This window comes from Engraulis encrasicolus, chromosome 12 (assembly GCF_034702125.1).
Source record: "Engraulis encrasicolus isolate BLACKSEA-1 chromosome 12, IST_EnEncr_1.0, whole genome shotgun sequence".
NCBI lineage: Eukaryota > Metazoa > Chordata > Actinopteri > Clupeiformes > Engraulidae > Engraulis > Engraulis encrasicolus.
In genome coordinates, this window is record NC_085868.1 from 34,483,395 (window position 1) to 34,500,801 (window position 17,407).

At 43.2% G+C, this 17,407-nt stretch overlaps 1 protein-coding gene across 3 annotated transcripts; it reads left to right on the forward strand.

The window, feature by feature from the left end:
- The first annotated feature begins 8,665 nt into the window (after positions 1-8,665).
- LOC134460210 (cilia- and flagella-associated protein 45-like) lies at positions 8,666-12,409 on the forward strand. Of its 3 annotated transcripts, none has more exons than XM_063212662.1 (7): positions 8,666-8,733; positions 10,382-10,805; positions 10,901-10,954; positions 11,375-11,688; positions 11,819-11,978; positions 12,084-12,171; positions 12,276-12,409. In XM_063212662.1, exons 2-7 carry the CDS (start codon positions 10,385-10,387, stop codon positions 12,307-12,309), a joined length of 1,071 nt encoding a protein of 356 aa, XP_063068732.1. In that variant the 5' UTR covers positions 8,666-8,733; positions 10,382-10,384; the 3' UTR covers positions 12,310-12,409. The 3 variants fall into 3 exon arrangements, with proteins under 3 accessions (XP_063068732.1, XP_063068733.1, XP_063068734.1); XM_063212663.1 differs by having other exon boundaries at positions 10,382-10,697; XM_063212664.1 differs by having other exon boundaries at positions 10,382-10,688.
- The last annotated feature ends 4,998 nt before the right edge of the window (positions 12,410-17,407 follow it).

Consider the following 17,407-nt stretch of genomic DNA (forward strand, 5'->3'; position numbering starts at 1 on the left):
ACTGCAATTTTAACCCTTGAACAGCACGAAGAGCGGCTTATGAGAGTCTTGCACCGTCTAAAAGAATTTGGGCTCAAGTTGTCCCCTGAGAAATGTCATTTTTTCAGAAAGTCAGTGAGATACTTGGGACATGTTGTCTCAGAAAACGGAGTTGAAACTGACCCTGACAAGATTTCAGCACTCACCACTTGGCCCAGACCAAACAATATCAGGGAGCTCAAGTCTTTTCTCGGGTTCACAGGCTATTACAGAAGGTTCATCAAAGACTTTTCTAAAATAGCAAGGCCCCTCAATGATCTGACTGCCGGCTATGTCCCTGTAAGGAAAAAGAGCAAAACCAAGTCCTTCTCAAGCGCTGACCTCAAGTCACCTTTTGCAGAAAAGTGGACGTCCAAGTGTGAGGAAGCCTTTAAAACCCTCATTGAGAAGTTGACCACTGCCCCAATCCTTGGCTTTGCCAATCCAACTTTACCCTACATATTACACACTGATGCGAGCCTTCATGGTCTTGGGGCAGCCCTTTATCAGCAACAAGATGGACAGATGAAAGTCATAGCCTACGCCAGTAGAGGATTGTCAAACTGCGAGCGAAGATACCCCACTCACAAGCTTGAGTTTCTTGCTCTTAAGTGGGCCATAACAGACAAGCTGTCTGACTACCTCTATGGCGCAGAGTTTACCGTTGTTACGGACAACAATCCCTTGACTTATGTACTGTCGTCTGCCAAACTTGACGCTGCCGGACATCGGTGGCTTGCCGCCCTATCTAATTTCAATTTCAACATCCAGTACCGGGCCGGCAAGAGAAACCAGGATGGCGACGGTCTGTCTAGGCGCCGCCATGACAGTGAACAGGCAGATTCCAGCTCTGAGGCTGAAGACAACAGAGTGCAACAGTTCCTGACGAAGTTCATGAGGGAGGAAAGTGACGCTACCTTTCCTCAAGAAGCAGTCAAGGCTGTTTGCCAGAGACACAACCTAGAAAAGCCCTGTAATACAGGAGAAGACAGTAACTACTTACCTGTGATCGTTGAGTCCCTTGCTATGGATGCCAACGCTATCCCGCCTGAATTTACCCACACTGATTTGCTTCCAGGGTCCAGCACCCTCCCCAGAATGTCACAGCTGGAATGGGCTGCTGAGCAAAGAGCTGACCCAGTAATCAGCAGGGTCATTGACATCGTCAGTGCAGGAAAGCGGCTTTCATACCGAGTGAGGCAGAAAGAGGACCGCGAAGTCCAACTGATGCTACGAGTTCAGGATCAACTTGTCATTGACAATGCCGTCCTCTATCGTAAGAGAATGAGCAGGAGTGAGCCATTGTTCCAACTGGTTCTTCCCAAGAAGTATCGCGAAACGGCTCTTGAAAGTCTACACGACTTAGTCGGCCACATGGGACTCGAAAGAACAATTGACCTTGTCCGCATGCGTTTCTATTGGCCGAGGATGGCCATGGACGTAGATGCAAAAGTAAAAACCTGTGAGAGATGCGTTCGTCGCAAAGCAAAAGCTGAGAAGACCGCTCGTCTTGTAAACATTCGGACCAGCAGACCCCTCGAACTAGTCTGCATGGACTACTTGTCCTTGGAGCCTGATGGCCGTGGAACGAAGAACATCCTCGTCATCACTGACCATTTTACTAAGTACGCTGTCGCCGTACCAACTGCTGACCAAAAGGCCAAGACAGTAGCCAAGGCTTTGTGGAACCACTTTTTTGTCCATTATGGCCTGCCTGAGCGTCTGCATAGCGACCAGGGTCGCGACTTTGAATCCTCAGTAATCAAAGACCTCTGCCTCCTCCTAGGGATTAAAAAGACAAGAACTACTCCCTACCATCCGCGTGGTAATCCAGTCGAACGGTTTAACCGTACGCTTTTGGAGATGCTGGGTACCCTTGAAGAGGAGAACAAAGTCAAGTGGCGTGACTATGTTCAACCTTTAGTGCACGCGTACAACTGTACCAAAAATGATACAACCGGCTTTTCTCCCTACCAGCTAATGTTTGGGAGGCAGCCAAGCTTACCTATCGACGTTGCATTTGGCCTTAACCCAGCTGGTCAGAGCAGAGTTACTCACACAGACTATGTGAAACGTCTCAAGGAGAACCTGCAAGAGAGCTACAAAATTGCAATTCAAAACAGTGAGAAAATTGCCCTGAAAAACAAAGAAAGGTACGACCTGAAAGTAAGAGAAACTGTCCTGGAAGAAGGAGACCGTGTCCTGGTCAAGAACGTCGGATTGAGGGGAAAACACAAGATAGCGGATCGTTGGAGCCAAACCGTTTACAAAGTGGTGAAGCGCATCAATGATTCTCCTGTCTATGTTGTTGCCCCAGTCAATTCTGATGGTCCAGAGAGGACGCTGCACCGTGACTTGCTCTTACCTTGTGGCTTCCTAGCGCCATCCATCGAAGCAGAAGTGACTCAGCACAAGCCAAAGGAAACAGCAGTCCAGCCTTCTCAAAGTCCAACATGTGAGGAGGGAGAGCTGTTGAGAGATCCCTGTGAAAGTGAGGAAGATCAGGTCATTGACTATGGTGTCCCTGAAACTACTTACCCGTCAATCACTATTGTGCATGAAATCCCTCAGACTAAAGCAACTCCCTCAGTGAATCCCACGACGTCCAACCTCCGACCTGAAGCCGAGGTGTTCCAGCCTGTTGCATGCCCGCAACAAGACCCTGTCGCGGATGAGTCTTCCAACTCCAGTGAAGAAGAGCAGGAAGCGAGTGAATCGTCTGCTGATGTGCAAGAATCGGTTGCTGATGTCGAAGAGGAGAGGGAAACGACAAACCCTGTGGAAGAGGAGAATGAGTTGGAAACAGTGCCTGAAACAGAAGAAAGAGTTGAGCAGGAGCCTATGGGAGACACAAACCCTGATGAGTCATCAGAACAGGAATGCAGAGTGGATAATGTCCAAGAGGGAGAAGATCCAGAGAGCACGGAAGTGAGACGGTCAGCTAGACAGAGGGCAGAGCCTGACCGATTGACGTACCAAACGTTAGGGAATCCCCTGACTTTAGTTATGCAGTCTTTATTTAAAGGACTTGACCAAGCTTTTACTAAAGCTTTAGACCTAACTCCTGTGAGTACCCCCACTCCCTTAGACGTAGGTCACTGGAGGCACAGTATGATTTAGTAGTACATGCAGAGGCGCATGCACATTCAGGAGGGGAGGATGTAACCCACATAAATTGCACCGGGTTATTTAATGTAGTTGTAGCGTTTCTCCCCCTGTCCACTAGAGGGCGCTGTGCTCCATATAAGCGGGCGCATTACGCAGAGAAGTAGAGACGAGAAGTGCATCCTTTTCCCCCTGAAGCTGAGAAAGATTCCCGTACGGAAGAAACATAAATATTAACCTTAGTTTTGACATTACTGCGTTAATACTGAAGTAATCCTTTGTTTAAACTTTTCAAGAACACGTTTTTGTTAGAGTGCAACTTCTGATGACCGTTTGGGTGCTATATCGTCGAATCTCCAATTGTTTTTTTGCTGATCATCTTCTGCCACGAGAGAGAGATCCGGTGAGCCAACCCGAGGACTGTGACCAGTGTGTGTGCGTCTACCGTGAGCCTGTGCCCTGGACGCATCCTGCTCTGGAATTACAGATAAGATTACAGATACAAGGCCTTGTTTTGTTTTATTTCATTTTTTCTCTTTACAAAGTACGTACGAAGACTACATTTTTGCGTTTTTCTACTTTTTTCCCTTTTTTTCCATTGAGGACTTAAAGGACACTTATTGAACTTTGAACTGAAACTTGGACATTGAAACTTGAACATTGCTATTGAAACTTGAACATTGGACACTGAAACTTTTGAGTTGAACATTTAAGGTTGAACTTTATTACATTGTGTATTACATTACATTTTGTTATTGACTGACTTTACGCGACTGACATTAAGGGGTATTTTTCTATTCGTGTCTTTTCTTATGTGTATTAATAAATATTCTCTTTTCTTCATTCAAGCCCGGGTCGTTGCCAACTCTCTCCTCATAGCCGAACTTAGTTCTGATCTCTAATCTGTTAAGTCAGAAGCGTTACACTCGGATCTTATCTTCTGCTGCTGTGGTATACTTCCTCTGTTTCACACTTGCATGGGCACATACATGCTGTGGTATACTTCCTCTGTTTCACACTTGCATGGGCACATACATGCTGTGGTATACTTCCTCTGTTTCACACTTGCATGGGCACATACATGCTGTGGTATACTTCCTCTGTTTCACACTTGCATGGGCACATACATGCTGTGGTATACTTCCTCTGTTTCACACTTGCATGGGCACATACATGCTGTGGTATACTTCCTCTGTTTCACACTTGCATGGGCACATACATGCTGTGGTATACTTCCTCTGTTTCACACTTGCATGGGCACATACATGCTGTGGTATACTTCCTCTGTTTCACACTTGCATGGGCACATACATGCATACGCGCACACACATACGCGGCACACACCCGCACGCATGCACACACAAACACATACACACACAAACACATACATGCACACACACACACACATACGCGCGCAAACACACACACGTGCGTGCGCCCGCACACATGCACACACATACACACACGTGTGTGTGCGCACGCACGCACGCACGCACGCACACGCAGGCACGCGCACACACACACACACACACACACACACACACACACACACACACACACACACACACACACACACACACACACACACACACACACACACACACACACACACACACACACACACAATCTGCTGGTGAGCATATTAGAGACAGGCCTGCTGATTTATCAATACCCCCTATCCATACACAACTACACATTCAAGTGTGCACACACACACACACACACACACAGACACACACAGACACACACAGACACACACAGACACACACACACACACACACACACACACACACACACACACACACACACACACACACACACACACACACACACACACACACACATGCTGTCCCTTGGTGCAACTACAGGAGGCAAATTGAGCTGTTTGCTGCAATTAAAAGCCGAGCTTGGTGTGGTTTCTCTTTGAGGTTCACTAGCTCCTCGTCTGTTCACAGCAGACCCCATGCGGTAAACAAGACACACATAAACAGAACAACAAACAAACAAAGGAAGACTCAAACAAACAAACAAACAGACAGAAAGACAGAAGCAAATCTCTGTAACGCAGGCACATACCATGCTGAACATTAATTACAGTCAGACATTAGATATCATAAACAGTTCCATTTAAAAATTGAAAAACCTACTGCTATGTCAACACTGAAATGTTGTCAACATTGTTTACATTTGACATCAAACACAACACAACAAACAGAAAAGAATATTATGTACCATCCAGCGCACCTTATACAGTTTCTGATGAAAATGTTTCATGTTGTATATATAATATCAGACAAAAACTCAAATGTGCTGTATTTAATTGAATTGTGCCAGATGAATTTCCTGTGGGCAGGTTGCAACACCAATGCAAAAAAAAACTGGAGCACCCAGAAGTAGAGTATGCACTACCCTATCCTCACACTTTGCATCCTCTGCCTTTTCCAGTCAACACGTAGCCTAATGTGTAGGCCTATTTTAACAAGGAAAAGAAGACATTATGTTGATTCAAGTCTGAAAATGTAATAGGCTCAACAGACCCAGCAGGACCCCCTATGTAAAAAGGACATACAGTTAGAAGACATCAGGAGGGGGAAGTACTGTCAGGGATAGCACAATTTAATCACTTCACTTACACTTAGAAGAACGTTAAGTGTAAACACATCGTAAACCATCCCCTTCAATAGTGTAAATGATGGCTCACCCTTAACACTTTCAGAAAGTCACAAAAGCACAGTTTAATTAGATACTTAGCTTCCTCCATGCAGAGATGCGACATTGTAAACACTTAACTTTAACACTGTGAGAAATGGCACTTCTTTAACACTTCACTTAAATAAGCATATTAAATGCTTTCCTAGTCTCAAAATAAGACGTTACTTCAGTCTTTTCTTGACATCCTTTTTATTTCATAAATTCTTCTCTACTCATATACATCATTCACTCCACTACTTCCTTATTCATGCTGTTTCATATAAAGATCCCTTTTCAGTTTGACTTTCCTCAACCATCTTTAATTTATCCCCCCCTCCTCAGTATACAGTAGTAGACTGCACTGGAGACCTCAATCATTGCAGATGATTGCAAATCTACAGTAGCTGTGTGGGTTAAGGCCAAGAAACCTATGCAACACATAGCTGGTGTAGCCTGGTCCTGACCATCCCATAATACTACCATTTCATTTCGTATTCATGGTCTGGAGGTTATTTGATCTGACGCGATTGCATTAAGAAGGAAGTGGAAGGACATTTTCAGAAAAATGTGGACAATTTGTTGAACAAACATGTCTGACGTCTATCTTTGGCAATGTAGGACCGTTCAACAGACATGTCTGACAGAACATCCTACCGTAGGATAAAATTACAACGTAGGACCGTTTGTCAGAACAACGGCCAAATCCTGCTGCAGGTAAAACAGGTACCAGAAGTAGTGCGGAGCCAAGTCTCTTGGCGGAAGTACGTAGGATGGTGCGCGAGGCTATAGCCGGTGTGGGCTAACCATCAGAGAAATATAAAGGACACAGCAGCGTTGTTACAACATCAACGTTAACATAAACATAATGGCATATTGAAGCCTATGTTAACATGAGATTACTCTTCACGAGAAAGAATGGCTAACAAATGATAAACATGCTTTTTAATTCTGTTCGTTGTGATTTTTTGTGACTGTTAGAGAGCAAAAAATTACACTATAAAATGAGTGTTGAATAACCACGGTAAAATGTTCTGTGTGGTTATGACAAGGCATTTTGAATGGAGGGGTTGGGATTTGTTTGCGTTTATCCTCGAGTGTTTGAGTCTATACCCAGTATTTGAATTGAAAAGCTAAAGTGAGTATATATGTCGAACGTTGAATGAAGTCAATAGACAGCAATAAAAGGTCAAATGTGGATGTCTCAAAGCAGCCTATTCCAAACTGAGTTTTAAATTCACACAAAAATAACTAGTCAAGAGCCATTTAGCCTACTCATTAATGCCTTGCCAGAGGTACATGAAATGGCTGAGCTATTACCGTAAGGCCAATTGTGTGCATTCTGGCTTTTGGGAACTGGTTTGACCAGTATTGTTTTAGACAAAGCAGCTACAGCAACACTTTGCAAGACCAATTAATTGCCTTTCTAAATGAAGTCCAACAGATTGCCTTTCCTTGAATGTAGCTGAAATAAAAATAAAAACTGAAATAAAAACTTTAAGACCTACTTCAGACCAGGGCAGGGAAGCGTGGCGTAACGGAAGCGTTTTTTAGCAGCGATAGCTAAAATACTTGGAAACAGAACTGTCCGTCCACACCAACACAGCGGTAGTTGGGCGGTAGTGGCGCGGGAGCCGCACTGCAATTGGAAAATAGAACTTGAGCAGAATTTGGACGGCAGCGGCCGGCTGTGTTTCATTGAAATGAATGGCCAAGTAGCAAACTAGCTTTGTGTGTGTGTGTGTGTGTGTGTGTGTGTGTGTGTGTGTGTGTGGACTGGCTGCCATGCTCTAGTGTGTATCTGGCCTAAGACTTGTCGTCATGTCCTGTACTATCCTGCTCAGAACATGAGCTACCTGGTGGTTATGTTTTTCAGGGGTACTTTTCCTGAACAAAAATCTAATTGCACAGCAATTCATCATGCCTTTATTTGAAAAAGGTTTTGATACCTACAGCAAGATCAATAGAATGTATAGTACAGCCATGTAATTAGCACGTTAGCTTCCATGATGCAGTCATTTAGGGAAGAATTCGTACTCTGCACTGCTGTGATGTTATTGCTTGAGTAATGCTGTAACACACAACATAATTGCTTCAGTGTAAGTAAATGCTATAGGTTGGATTGAAAATAAAGAGCATACTACAACAGCTCTGTACTTTAATGCAAATAGTAATTTTGTAGAGAGGATACATTAGCCTCGACCACCATCCTATGTACTTCCACAAAGAGACTTGGCTCTGCACTACGTCTGGTACCTGTTTTCTGTGGAGCGATGTTGACCGGTAGGATTTGCGCCGGTGTTCTGACAAACGGTCCTACATTGTAATTTTATCCTACGGTAGGATGTTCTGTCAGATATGTCTGTTAAACGTTCATACATCGCCATAGATAGACGTCAGACATGTTTAATCAACAACTTATGAGTTAAATCCTGATTTTTCCCAAGATTTCCTTCCTCCTTCCTGCAATTGCGTCACATCAACCAACCTCCAGACCATGAATCCGAAATGAAATGGTAGTATTATGGGATGGTCAGGACCAGGCTAAGGAAACACTACCGTCCTGCAGGAAGAAGAGTGTTGTTTCCACATAAGGGATATCTGTCTCTCTATTTAGTAGAATAAAGAGTTGTTGTTGCAACAAAATAAATGATAATTTTATATAACAACAGGGTTCTATTGCAGTCATTTTTCCCACTCTAACATCTTAACGCATGTAACCTATCGCAAAGACCGCCCTTTGCAGTTTGAAATGCAAATAGACTGCTGATTGGCCACCTGGTTGTCTGACGTGGGGGGTGTGGATGTGACTAAATAGATAATTGGACTGAGTGCAGTGAACAGAATCACTTCTCTTTGGATGCAACTGAGCACCTGTTGGATTCTGCTAGTTGACAAGACCTGGGATTCACTCTTGAAAAGGTAAAGGAAAAGTTCATTTTTGTTAACTAGTTAAAGGTGCACTGTGTAGGATGGCAGTAAAGGCATTTTTAGCACGTGTGATTTTGGACTTTTCTCATCACAAGTAGTTCTGAGAGCCATGGCAGAATGCTTCTGTTGTTTTTACACGTCCACAGATTTGAAATCCCTAGTGTGTGTGTGTGTGTGTGTGGTAGGCAGGAGTGTCAATAAAGCAAGTGTAGCTAGCTGTTATTAAAATTCCACACATTAAATGTCAAATTAGCTGTCCACTGCATGTTATCCTCTGCAAACATGTTATAAGACAACATATTGGATTTGGTCCCTTGGCAAGGGACCCTTGCATCAGTGTTTTCTCCTGATGATTTTATATGCATTCTCCTTTTCCACTTGGCTATGAACCACTTTATTAGTGCAGTCTTCATTCATTGTTTCTCCATTCATTATGTATACCTCATATTAATTGAAACAAAGATGAAATAGAAAAAGTAAAGTAGGCTACAATGAAATAAACTGGCCTATGTCTCATGTTGTTGTTTTAAACTCAGTTAAGAGCAGACACTGTCAAGTTAAGTCAAGAGCTTAATTACTTGATAATGGCAGCCTTTGTTTGCTACTGCTATTCAGATTCCACACATTAAATGGCTGATTAGCTGCCCACCTGCACAGTTAGTGACACCCACCCCTCACTGGGGGCCCCTCCCTAGGGCCCCTAGTGCACGTTTTTTGTATAGCCTTCCTACCTTTAGCCCCTACCCAGTGGCAGAACAAATGCACACAGGGCCCTGGGGCAAAACACTGATAAGGCCCCCCATACAACCTGTCAAGCTCATAATAGGGCCCCAACTATCAATACTGCAGGGCCCTGTTGCCTGGGGCAAGTGTCCTGCTCGCCCCTGCCCCTACCTGTATGCACCAGTGCATTAGCCATGTGTTTGGTGCTTAATGTTCTGAGGAAATGGGAAGTTGCGCATTCTTACAAATGTATTTATTACTAGCAAAAGGGTAGTTCCTCGCGCTTCTGCTTTATCATCTGGTGCATCGATGGGAGAGAGGCAGGAAATCTTCACTTGAAGGACAACACCGGAGCAGCACAGATGTATTTCTTTCGACTAACCGTCGAAACGTTAGTCATGTTGTGCACTTGAATAAAAAAGACACAAAGAAATACATCTGTGCTGCTCCGGTGTTGTCCTTCAAGTGTATTTATTACTAACTTTGATCAAAACAGCCTCAAAACAAGCTCTGCTCAGATAAAAACACATTCACTGCAATTCATAATTGTAACATTCAATTTAACAAAAAAATATAGTAGTGCCAAAGGAGCACTGCAAGAATTAGGCAAAATTGTAATTTTCAAGGGGCGTTTGATGCAGCCTAATCTATATCGAACTGTTAGGTCATTGTTTTGTTACACATTTTGTGTTGCTTTCCTGCTCGATTGAATGCAATGCTACTGTCATATGTCACACATATTACCTCAGCCCCAGTTTTAATCCTGTGTGTATTTTGTCAACTGTAACTATAGCTGCATACTGTAACACTGTGTTTAAATGTATGTTGGTGCTGTAATGTTGTATTTAAATTTCCCCCATTTTTCATAACACAGCTAAACATTATGTGCATTGTATTGCATGATATTGCATTGCAGATAATGACTGCAAAGAGACTGGCCAGACAGTTGTACACGAAGGAATGGAAGAGGGCGCGGAGAGAGGTGTTGGATGTGCGAGCACTGGTGCGTGCCCAGCTAGATGCTGAAGATGCCGCAGACAGAGCTGAGAAGTCTGCACAACGACGTACAGGAAGCAGGGAAGACCAGGCCGTGCGCTGTACAGCAAGGGCAGGCCATGCTGTGCAAGAAGCAGATCAACAACCTCGCAGACTTCAACACATGGCAGGGATACAACCGGTGGAGACTGAAGAACAACCAGACGAGCTCATGGGGGAGCCAACAAGTTCAGTCAGTAGGCCTCACAGCAGTGTTGCCGCCAGTCCCTCCACCCATGCACCCAACCATCAGACGTGTGAAGATTCATCCATTGAGGAACAAACATCAGGCCAGGCAGTTGAGGGTATATTTGCTTTGAATTTTATATTACTGTCTGATTTCCAAGTTCCTCACCAAGTAAGCAAACAACAACAATTTTCTTTTCAAAAACTTGAACAGGAATGACCCATGACAAAGAGGAGGAGGCATCAGACCTGGCTGTCCTAATAAAGCGTAAGTACTTCATACACAATTGACATTCACACAGAAAAAGTGTATTCGGTATGAATCTACAATGAATTTCATGTCAATTGTACCTTTAGTCATCGACAGTGTTGCCAGATTGGGCCGCCCAATTGGGTTACTTGGGGTGGTCGTCTGTGGGTAAAAAGGGAAAATTTGCCATTTGGCATTTTTTTTCAATATGTTTTGTGCCCATAGAATCCAAAGTAATTTGTTGAAATTGGGCGGAATTTAGTGAATTTTGACGGTTTTTGAGAAACTTTTGGGCGGGTTTTGATCAGACAAATCTGGCAACACTGGTCATGGAAGAACAAAAGAGGATCCTGTTGCGAACAACAAGAAGTTTTACATGCACACATTTTCAAATATAACAAATATATTAATGAAAAAAAAACCTAATATGAGTTCTAGGAATGCTCCTAGGAATCAAGGAGCACATGACGAGAGGGATGGAGGCTATAGAGAGGAGGTTGGATGCTATAGAGAGGAGTTTGGATGCTATGGAGAGGAGGTTGGATGCTATAGAGAGGAGTTTGGAGGCTATGGAGAGGAGGATGGAGGGTATGGAGAAGAAGTCAGAGATGTTGGTAGCTGCTGTCGTCTCAAACCTGCCTCAGCCACAGCCACCTCAGCAGGAAGAGGTCCTGTTGGGTCAATGTAGCACAGTGGAGGAGCTGGAGGAGCTAGACAGGAGTCTGTCTCTACCAGACAGAAGGAACCAAATGGTAATGAATTGGTTATAATTATATATGAAGACGTACTGTATGTATTGCATGTAATATATTTGATTTGACCAATGAAATTAGACCACATAAGCTCTCTGCATGTGTTTTCATTTAGTTTTCTTTTTTGTAGAAACGTTTCCTTGGAAGATTGGGAGGGGCAAATCCCGGAGCTGCCGTTCGCCGTATTTTACGCCAGGTGGCAACCAACCAAGTCCTGGGGCAGTACAGCTTAAGGGGGAGGAGGGCAAAAAAGGCGTTCCAGAACCTGGCATTGTGCAAAGTTATTATGGGTAAGTTCGGGTACGGATGTATTTTCCAAATCAGTGTTGTGCGAAGTTTGATTGTGATATAAATGTATACAGTTTTTTTAAACTTTCATTTTATTTCATTTGTAGAGGCGTGCATGCAGAACTTCCCTCTTATGAAGGTCGCAGATGTTGAGGAGTATATTGGCCATGCACTGAAGTTTGCACCACACAGACGGTAAATTACTTTTAAGTCTGTCATTTCAATCTCTGAATAGTCACAATGATTAAATGAAATATTGGTACTAAATTGGATTAAACTATATTTCTTATTCTTTTTAGGTTAACTGCTCCTCAAGACAGAACTGCATACTAAAATGTTGCACCTACACCCATTTTGGCATTTATATTCTACGTTTTTGTACATTTTTATATTGCTTTTTCGCCTTTACTTAACCACACACCAACTTATATGCACTGCCGTGCAAAACAAGAACGCAGTAACTCAAAATGGACGATTTTTTTTTATATCGGAAATGGGTTTTAAACTACCTCATTTGTCTTGTGTCAAAAAATGGTGGTCCAACACCGTCCCGTTTTGGAGAAAAGTGCAAAAATGACCAAAAAAAAGTTACTGCTTGTTGTATTTAAAGGTTATGTCGTACAAAACAAAAACGCAGTAAGTCGGCGAGTTACTGCTGCACGTTCCAAAGGGACTGGTTTGGGAGCAGACAGTAATACTAGCCAAGAACGCAGTAACTCCTGCAGTAACTCCATTTTGTGGCAGTAATACCAGCCAAGAACGCAGTAACTCTGTTTTTGGTGGCAAAAAGACACATAATTGTTGTTTTTTTGGGTTTTTTTGTGTGCATTAAATTTCTATCCTAAACAAGCATTACCAGGAAGTGTCACCAATAATTTACCGACAACACAGTTGTCACGCCATATGGGAAACTTTGAAGCCTTTTTTCTCAGTTTGCCGTTTTCAGAGTTACTGCGTTCTTAGATTGTAGGGCAGTGCACTAGTGCCCAATTTTGCTATTTTCTTTATTTTATATTTTATTATTTTTTATTTATATTGTTTATTTTGCCTTGATTTAATTCTATTTTATTTGCATTGTTTTTTTTGTCTGGATAACATTTTATTACCCGAGTTGTATTCATGATGTTTTGATATTAAACATTTTCGTCCTGCAACATTTACCTGGTCATTCATCTTATGCTTATGCTCTGAAGTTGCTATTTTCTTTATTTCTATTTTATTCTTTTTTATTTATATTGCTTATTTTGCCTTGATTTAATTCTATTTTATTTGCATTGTTTCTTTTTTGTCTGGATAACATTGTATTACCGGAGTTGTATTCATGATGTTTTGATATTAAAACATTTTCGTCCTACAACATTTACCTGGTCATTCATCTTATGCTTATGCTCTGAAGTTGCTATTTTCTTTATTTTATATTTTATTCTTTTTTATTTATATTGTTTATTTTGCCTTGATTTAATTCTATTTTATTTGCATTGGTTTTTTTGTCTGGATAACATTTTATTACCCGAGTTGTATTCATGATGTTTTGATATTAAAACATTTTCGTCCTGCAACATTTACCTGGTCATTCATCTTATGCTTATGCTCTGAAGTAAATTGTCATACATGCAAAACTTTTACAATGAATTACAAATGAGTAAATATGACAACATTATGGGAAAGAACCCAAATATGTAACCAATAAGGTTACTAGAATGTAGTAGGGGAAACTTGTTGGAACCAACACATAATAAACAAGGTTGAGGGAACATTAGGAGCATGTCTAGGGAACTAAATAATAATCAATAACGTTATGTGAACCATATGGGAACGGTGAGGGAGCAAACGTGACATAAACAATAATAAAGGGACGGTGAGAGAGCGGTGAGGGAACCAAATGGGACCCACACGCATATCGTTCTTTCCTGCCGTACACGCTTCAGGACGGCAAGTCTTCTCTCCTTAGAGTCTGCACTGTCTGTCTGTCTGTGTGTGTGTTTGAGTCAACAATGTGAGCGCAGCCGGTGATGACGTGACTTCTAAACGGGTCAATACCAACAGTCCGTTTCCTCCACGACCCCACCCACCCTGCCTGCAGTACCTCTGCAATACCGCAGGGGTCCCGGCCCCCAGTTTGGGAACCACTGCTTACTGCATTACCCAGGAAGAATGATTATGAAGTGATGCGACTTTGTGAAGAAGGGTGGAAGAGATGTCCATTTGCTGCCGGCATCAGGATTACCTACAACTTACGGCAAATAGAGGGATTATCTTCGTGGAAGTGTGTGTGTGAATGCGAGTGAGTGTGTGTTTGTGTTTGTGCATGTGTGTGTTTATGAGCGTGCGTGCATGTGCATGTGAGTGTGGTTGCGTGTGTGTGTGTATCATTATCCACGAGTTGTCAAACTGCCGGCTGGCCACTCTGCTGTGTCTGATCCCTCCTCTCTGACACTACCCATGTGTGTGCGCGTGTGTGTGTGTGTATGTGTGTGTGTGTGTGTGTGTGTGTGTGTGTGTGTGTGTGTGCGCGTGTGTGTGTGTGTATGTGTGTGTGTGTGCGCGTCTGAATTTGCCTAGCAGAGAGCTTAAATGTAAGTGTGTTTATGGTATGTGTGTGTGTGTGTGTGTGTGTGTGTGTGTGTGTGTGTGTGTGTGTGTGTGTGTGTGTGTGTGTGTGTGTGTGTGTGTGTGTGTGTGTGTGTGTGTGTGTGTGTGTGTGTGTGTGTGTGTGTGCGTGCGCGTGTGTCTGTGTCTGTGTGTGTGTGTGTCACCCCCAACAGTAATGTGTATTTGTGAAGTCATTTTCAGTTTTTTTTTTTCCCTAGGAAATAGTGTGACTACAAATAAATAACTATACATAAACTATATATAAATAAACTATATATTCATACACTAAAAATATACTATATACTATACTATTATATAGCCTATATACACTATAAATATACTATAAATAAACTATTCATTTTTTCTCTAAGGAGAGATATCAGGAATGGGTGTTGGAGTTGTTGTACCATCATCTATACCTGCAAGAAATAAATGTTTTTCTCAATGAGCCCAGCCAGAATATCTGTGCAAATGTAGGCTGAGAGCTTGCCTTACCAGGCTGAGGGATGAGGGCCATACAATAGACAGGTGAGGGACAGTGCTGTAATGGGGCAAAAATGTCCGTCCGGGCATTTCCAACCGCAACCGGGCCGCTGCTACTGTAATTTGTATAAATGGATTCAACGCTGCTGTGTGAATACTGAAATACTTTGCAAGGGTGGTTTGATAGGCCGTTATTATGTACTGTAGTGCAACCATCCCACAGCATTCCTGAACTAATTGGGCTCATTGAAACAGCCAAAATGCTAGACTGTTTCAGAGAAGCTTGCTGTAACGGACCACTACTAGCTGAGATTCTTTAAGTATATAGAGATATGCCAATGTAATAGGTTGCTATGGGCACCTAACATGACCAGGTTCCGGTCTGCCTAAAGGGGTGTGTCATAATACTCCTAGCATTGAATAGAACAGTCCTTCTGTCTGCCCCCCCACCCCCTGCAATTGTAAAACCCGGAAACAATGGGTCAATGGAACCTCTCTCTCTCTCTGACTACTAGTAGGAGGACTGGGCCAAAATGAGCAACAGGCCTCCGAGCAAATGCATTGTATGCACTATGGCCAAACCAGCAGTGAGCGGGGATGTCTGTGAGAGACACCAGCCATGCCTGAGTAGGGAAAAAATAGTCCATTTTACTCTGCTATCAGGGAATAATGGATAATGGCATATAGTGGATATACACACTGTGCATTTCAGTGCTTGCTTTTATTATAGTATTGCGATAATATTTATCTTTCTGTCTCTCTCTGTCTCATTGTGTGTGTGTGTGTGTGTGTGTGTGTGTGTGTGTGTGTGTGTGTGTGTGTGTGTGTGTGTGTGTGTGTGTGTGCGTGCGTGCGTGCGTGCGTGCGTGCGTGCGTGCGTGCGCGTGCGTGCTCATGCAAGAAAGCGCGCGAGAGAGAGATAGAGAGAGAGAGTGTGTGTGTGTGTGCGATAGAGTAACAGAACCATTGCCATGCTGTGTATACAAGTGGTAAATCAGGATTTATGTACGTATAAGGAGGGGGGGATCCCTTCTTTACGCAACCTGGTCCTCATCTCCCCATTGTGTTACTATAAATACTCTAACAGATGGAGACTGCAGCCCTGGCAGGCCGGTTGTGCTGCTGCGGTGAGGAAGGCAACCTCTGGTGGTTCCCAAGCCCAATTGAAGCTCTGTATACAACATTTCTTTTTTTGTGTAAAGTGTTTATTTCTTTGCTTCTAGGAGGGGGATTTTTGGCCCAGTATAAACTGTTTACAAAGGGTGATATTTATGAGTGCTTCTGTGTGCCAGTGTGTCTGCATAAAAAGAGTGTTTACATATGCCAAATACACCACAGTCTCTCGTGCAGTTCTCACCGCACAAATACACCAAGCGCGACTTGAGCAATGCGACGGAAGTAATAGACTTTGTATTGAGTCACTAAGAGAGGGTACAAAAGCCATTCGGATGACCAGAGGCAATTTGACAGACAGTTTGTAGTAGTACTTGAGCGAATATTATGCAAGTGAACATAATAGTTGAAATTTTGAGCTTCGATTTTAAGAACAGTTTAAATTTGAATTTTTAAAAAGGAAAATAAATAAATACATAACAACCTGGCTTGCAAAAAAGTTCTTTACTTCTGCTTGGCATCCGTACTCTGCATGCAAATTCACAATATACAGTACGACTAAATGGAGAATACTTTTGCGTTCACTCAATGTGAGCTAAGCAGCCATTTGTGAACCTGAGTGGTCCTACGTTCTGTAACAATATGTAGAGTATTACACGTAGAGTAATTTGAGTAGGTCAATTGTAGCAGAGAACAGGCTTCACACACTGTAGCCTGTAGCCGACATTGTTACATTGTGGGTGGCACAAAGAGGAAGGCACACGCCAAAACGCATCTGTGCACAAATTATAGATATTTGATGCAAGGTGAACCCTTTCCAGTGAGGGAGGAGTCATGATATGTACAAGCTTAGTGTGATGGGAGAGGCAAGCTGATGTGTGTGTGTGTGTGTGTGTGTGTGCGTGCGTGCGTGCGTGCGTGCGTGCGTGCGTGCGTGCGTGCGTGTGTGTGTGTGTGTGCAGGGAGGGCGACAAGGGGAGGCAAAGGGGTTACGTGTCCCAGGCCCAGGGAAAGAGTGGGCCCAGAAATGGATCCTCATTACAGTGTATTGACTGGGTTTGACAGCTGTCAGCCGGCGTGTGTGTGTGTGTGTGTGTGTGTGTGTGTGTGTGTGTGTGTGTGTGTGTGTGTGTGTGTGTGTGTGTGTGTGTGTGTGTGTGTGTGTGTGTGTGTGTGTGTGTGTGTGTGTGTGTGTATGTACGTGCGTGCGTGTGTGTGTGTAGATGAGGGCAACATCTTTGGG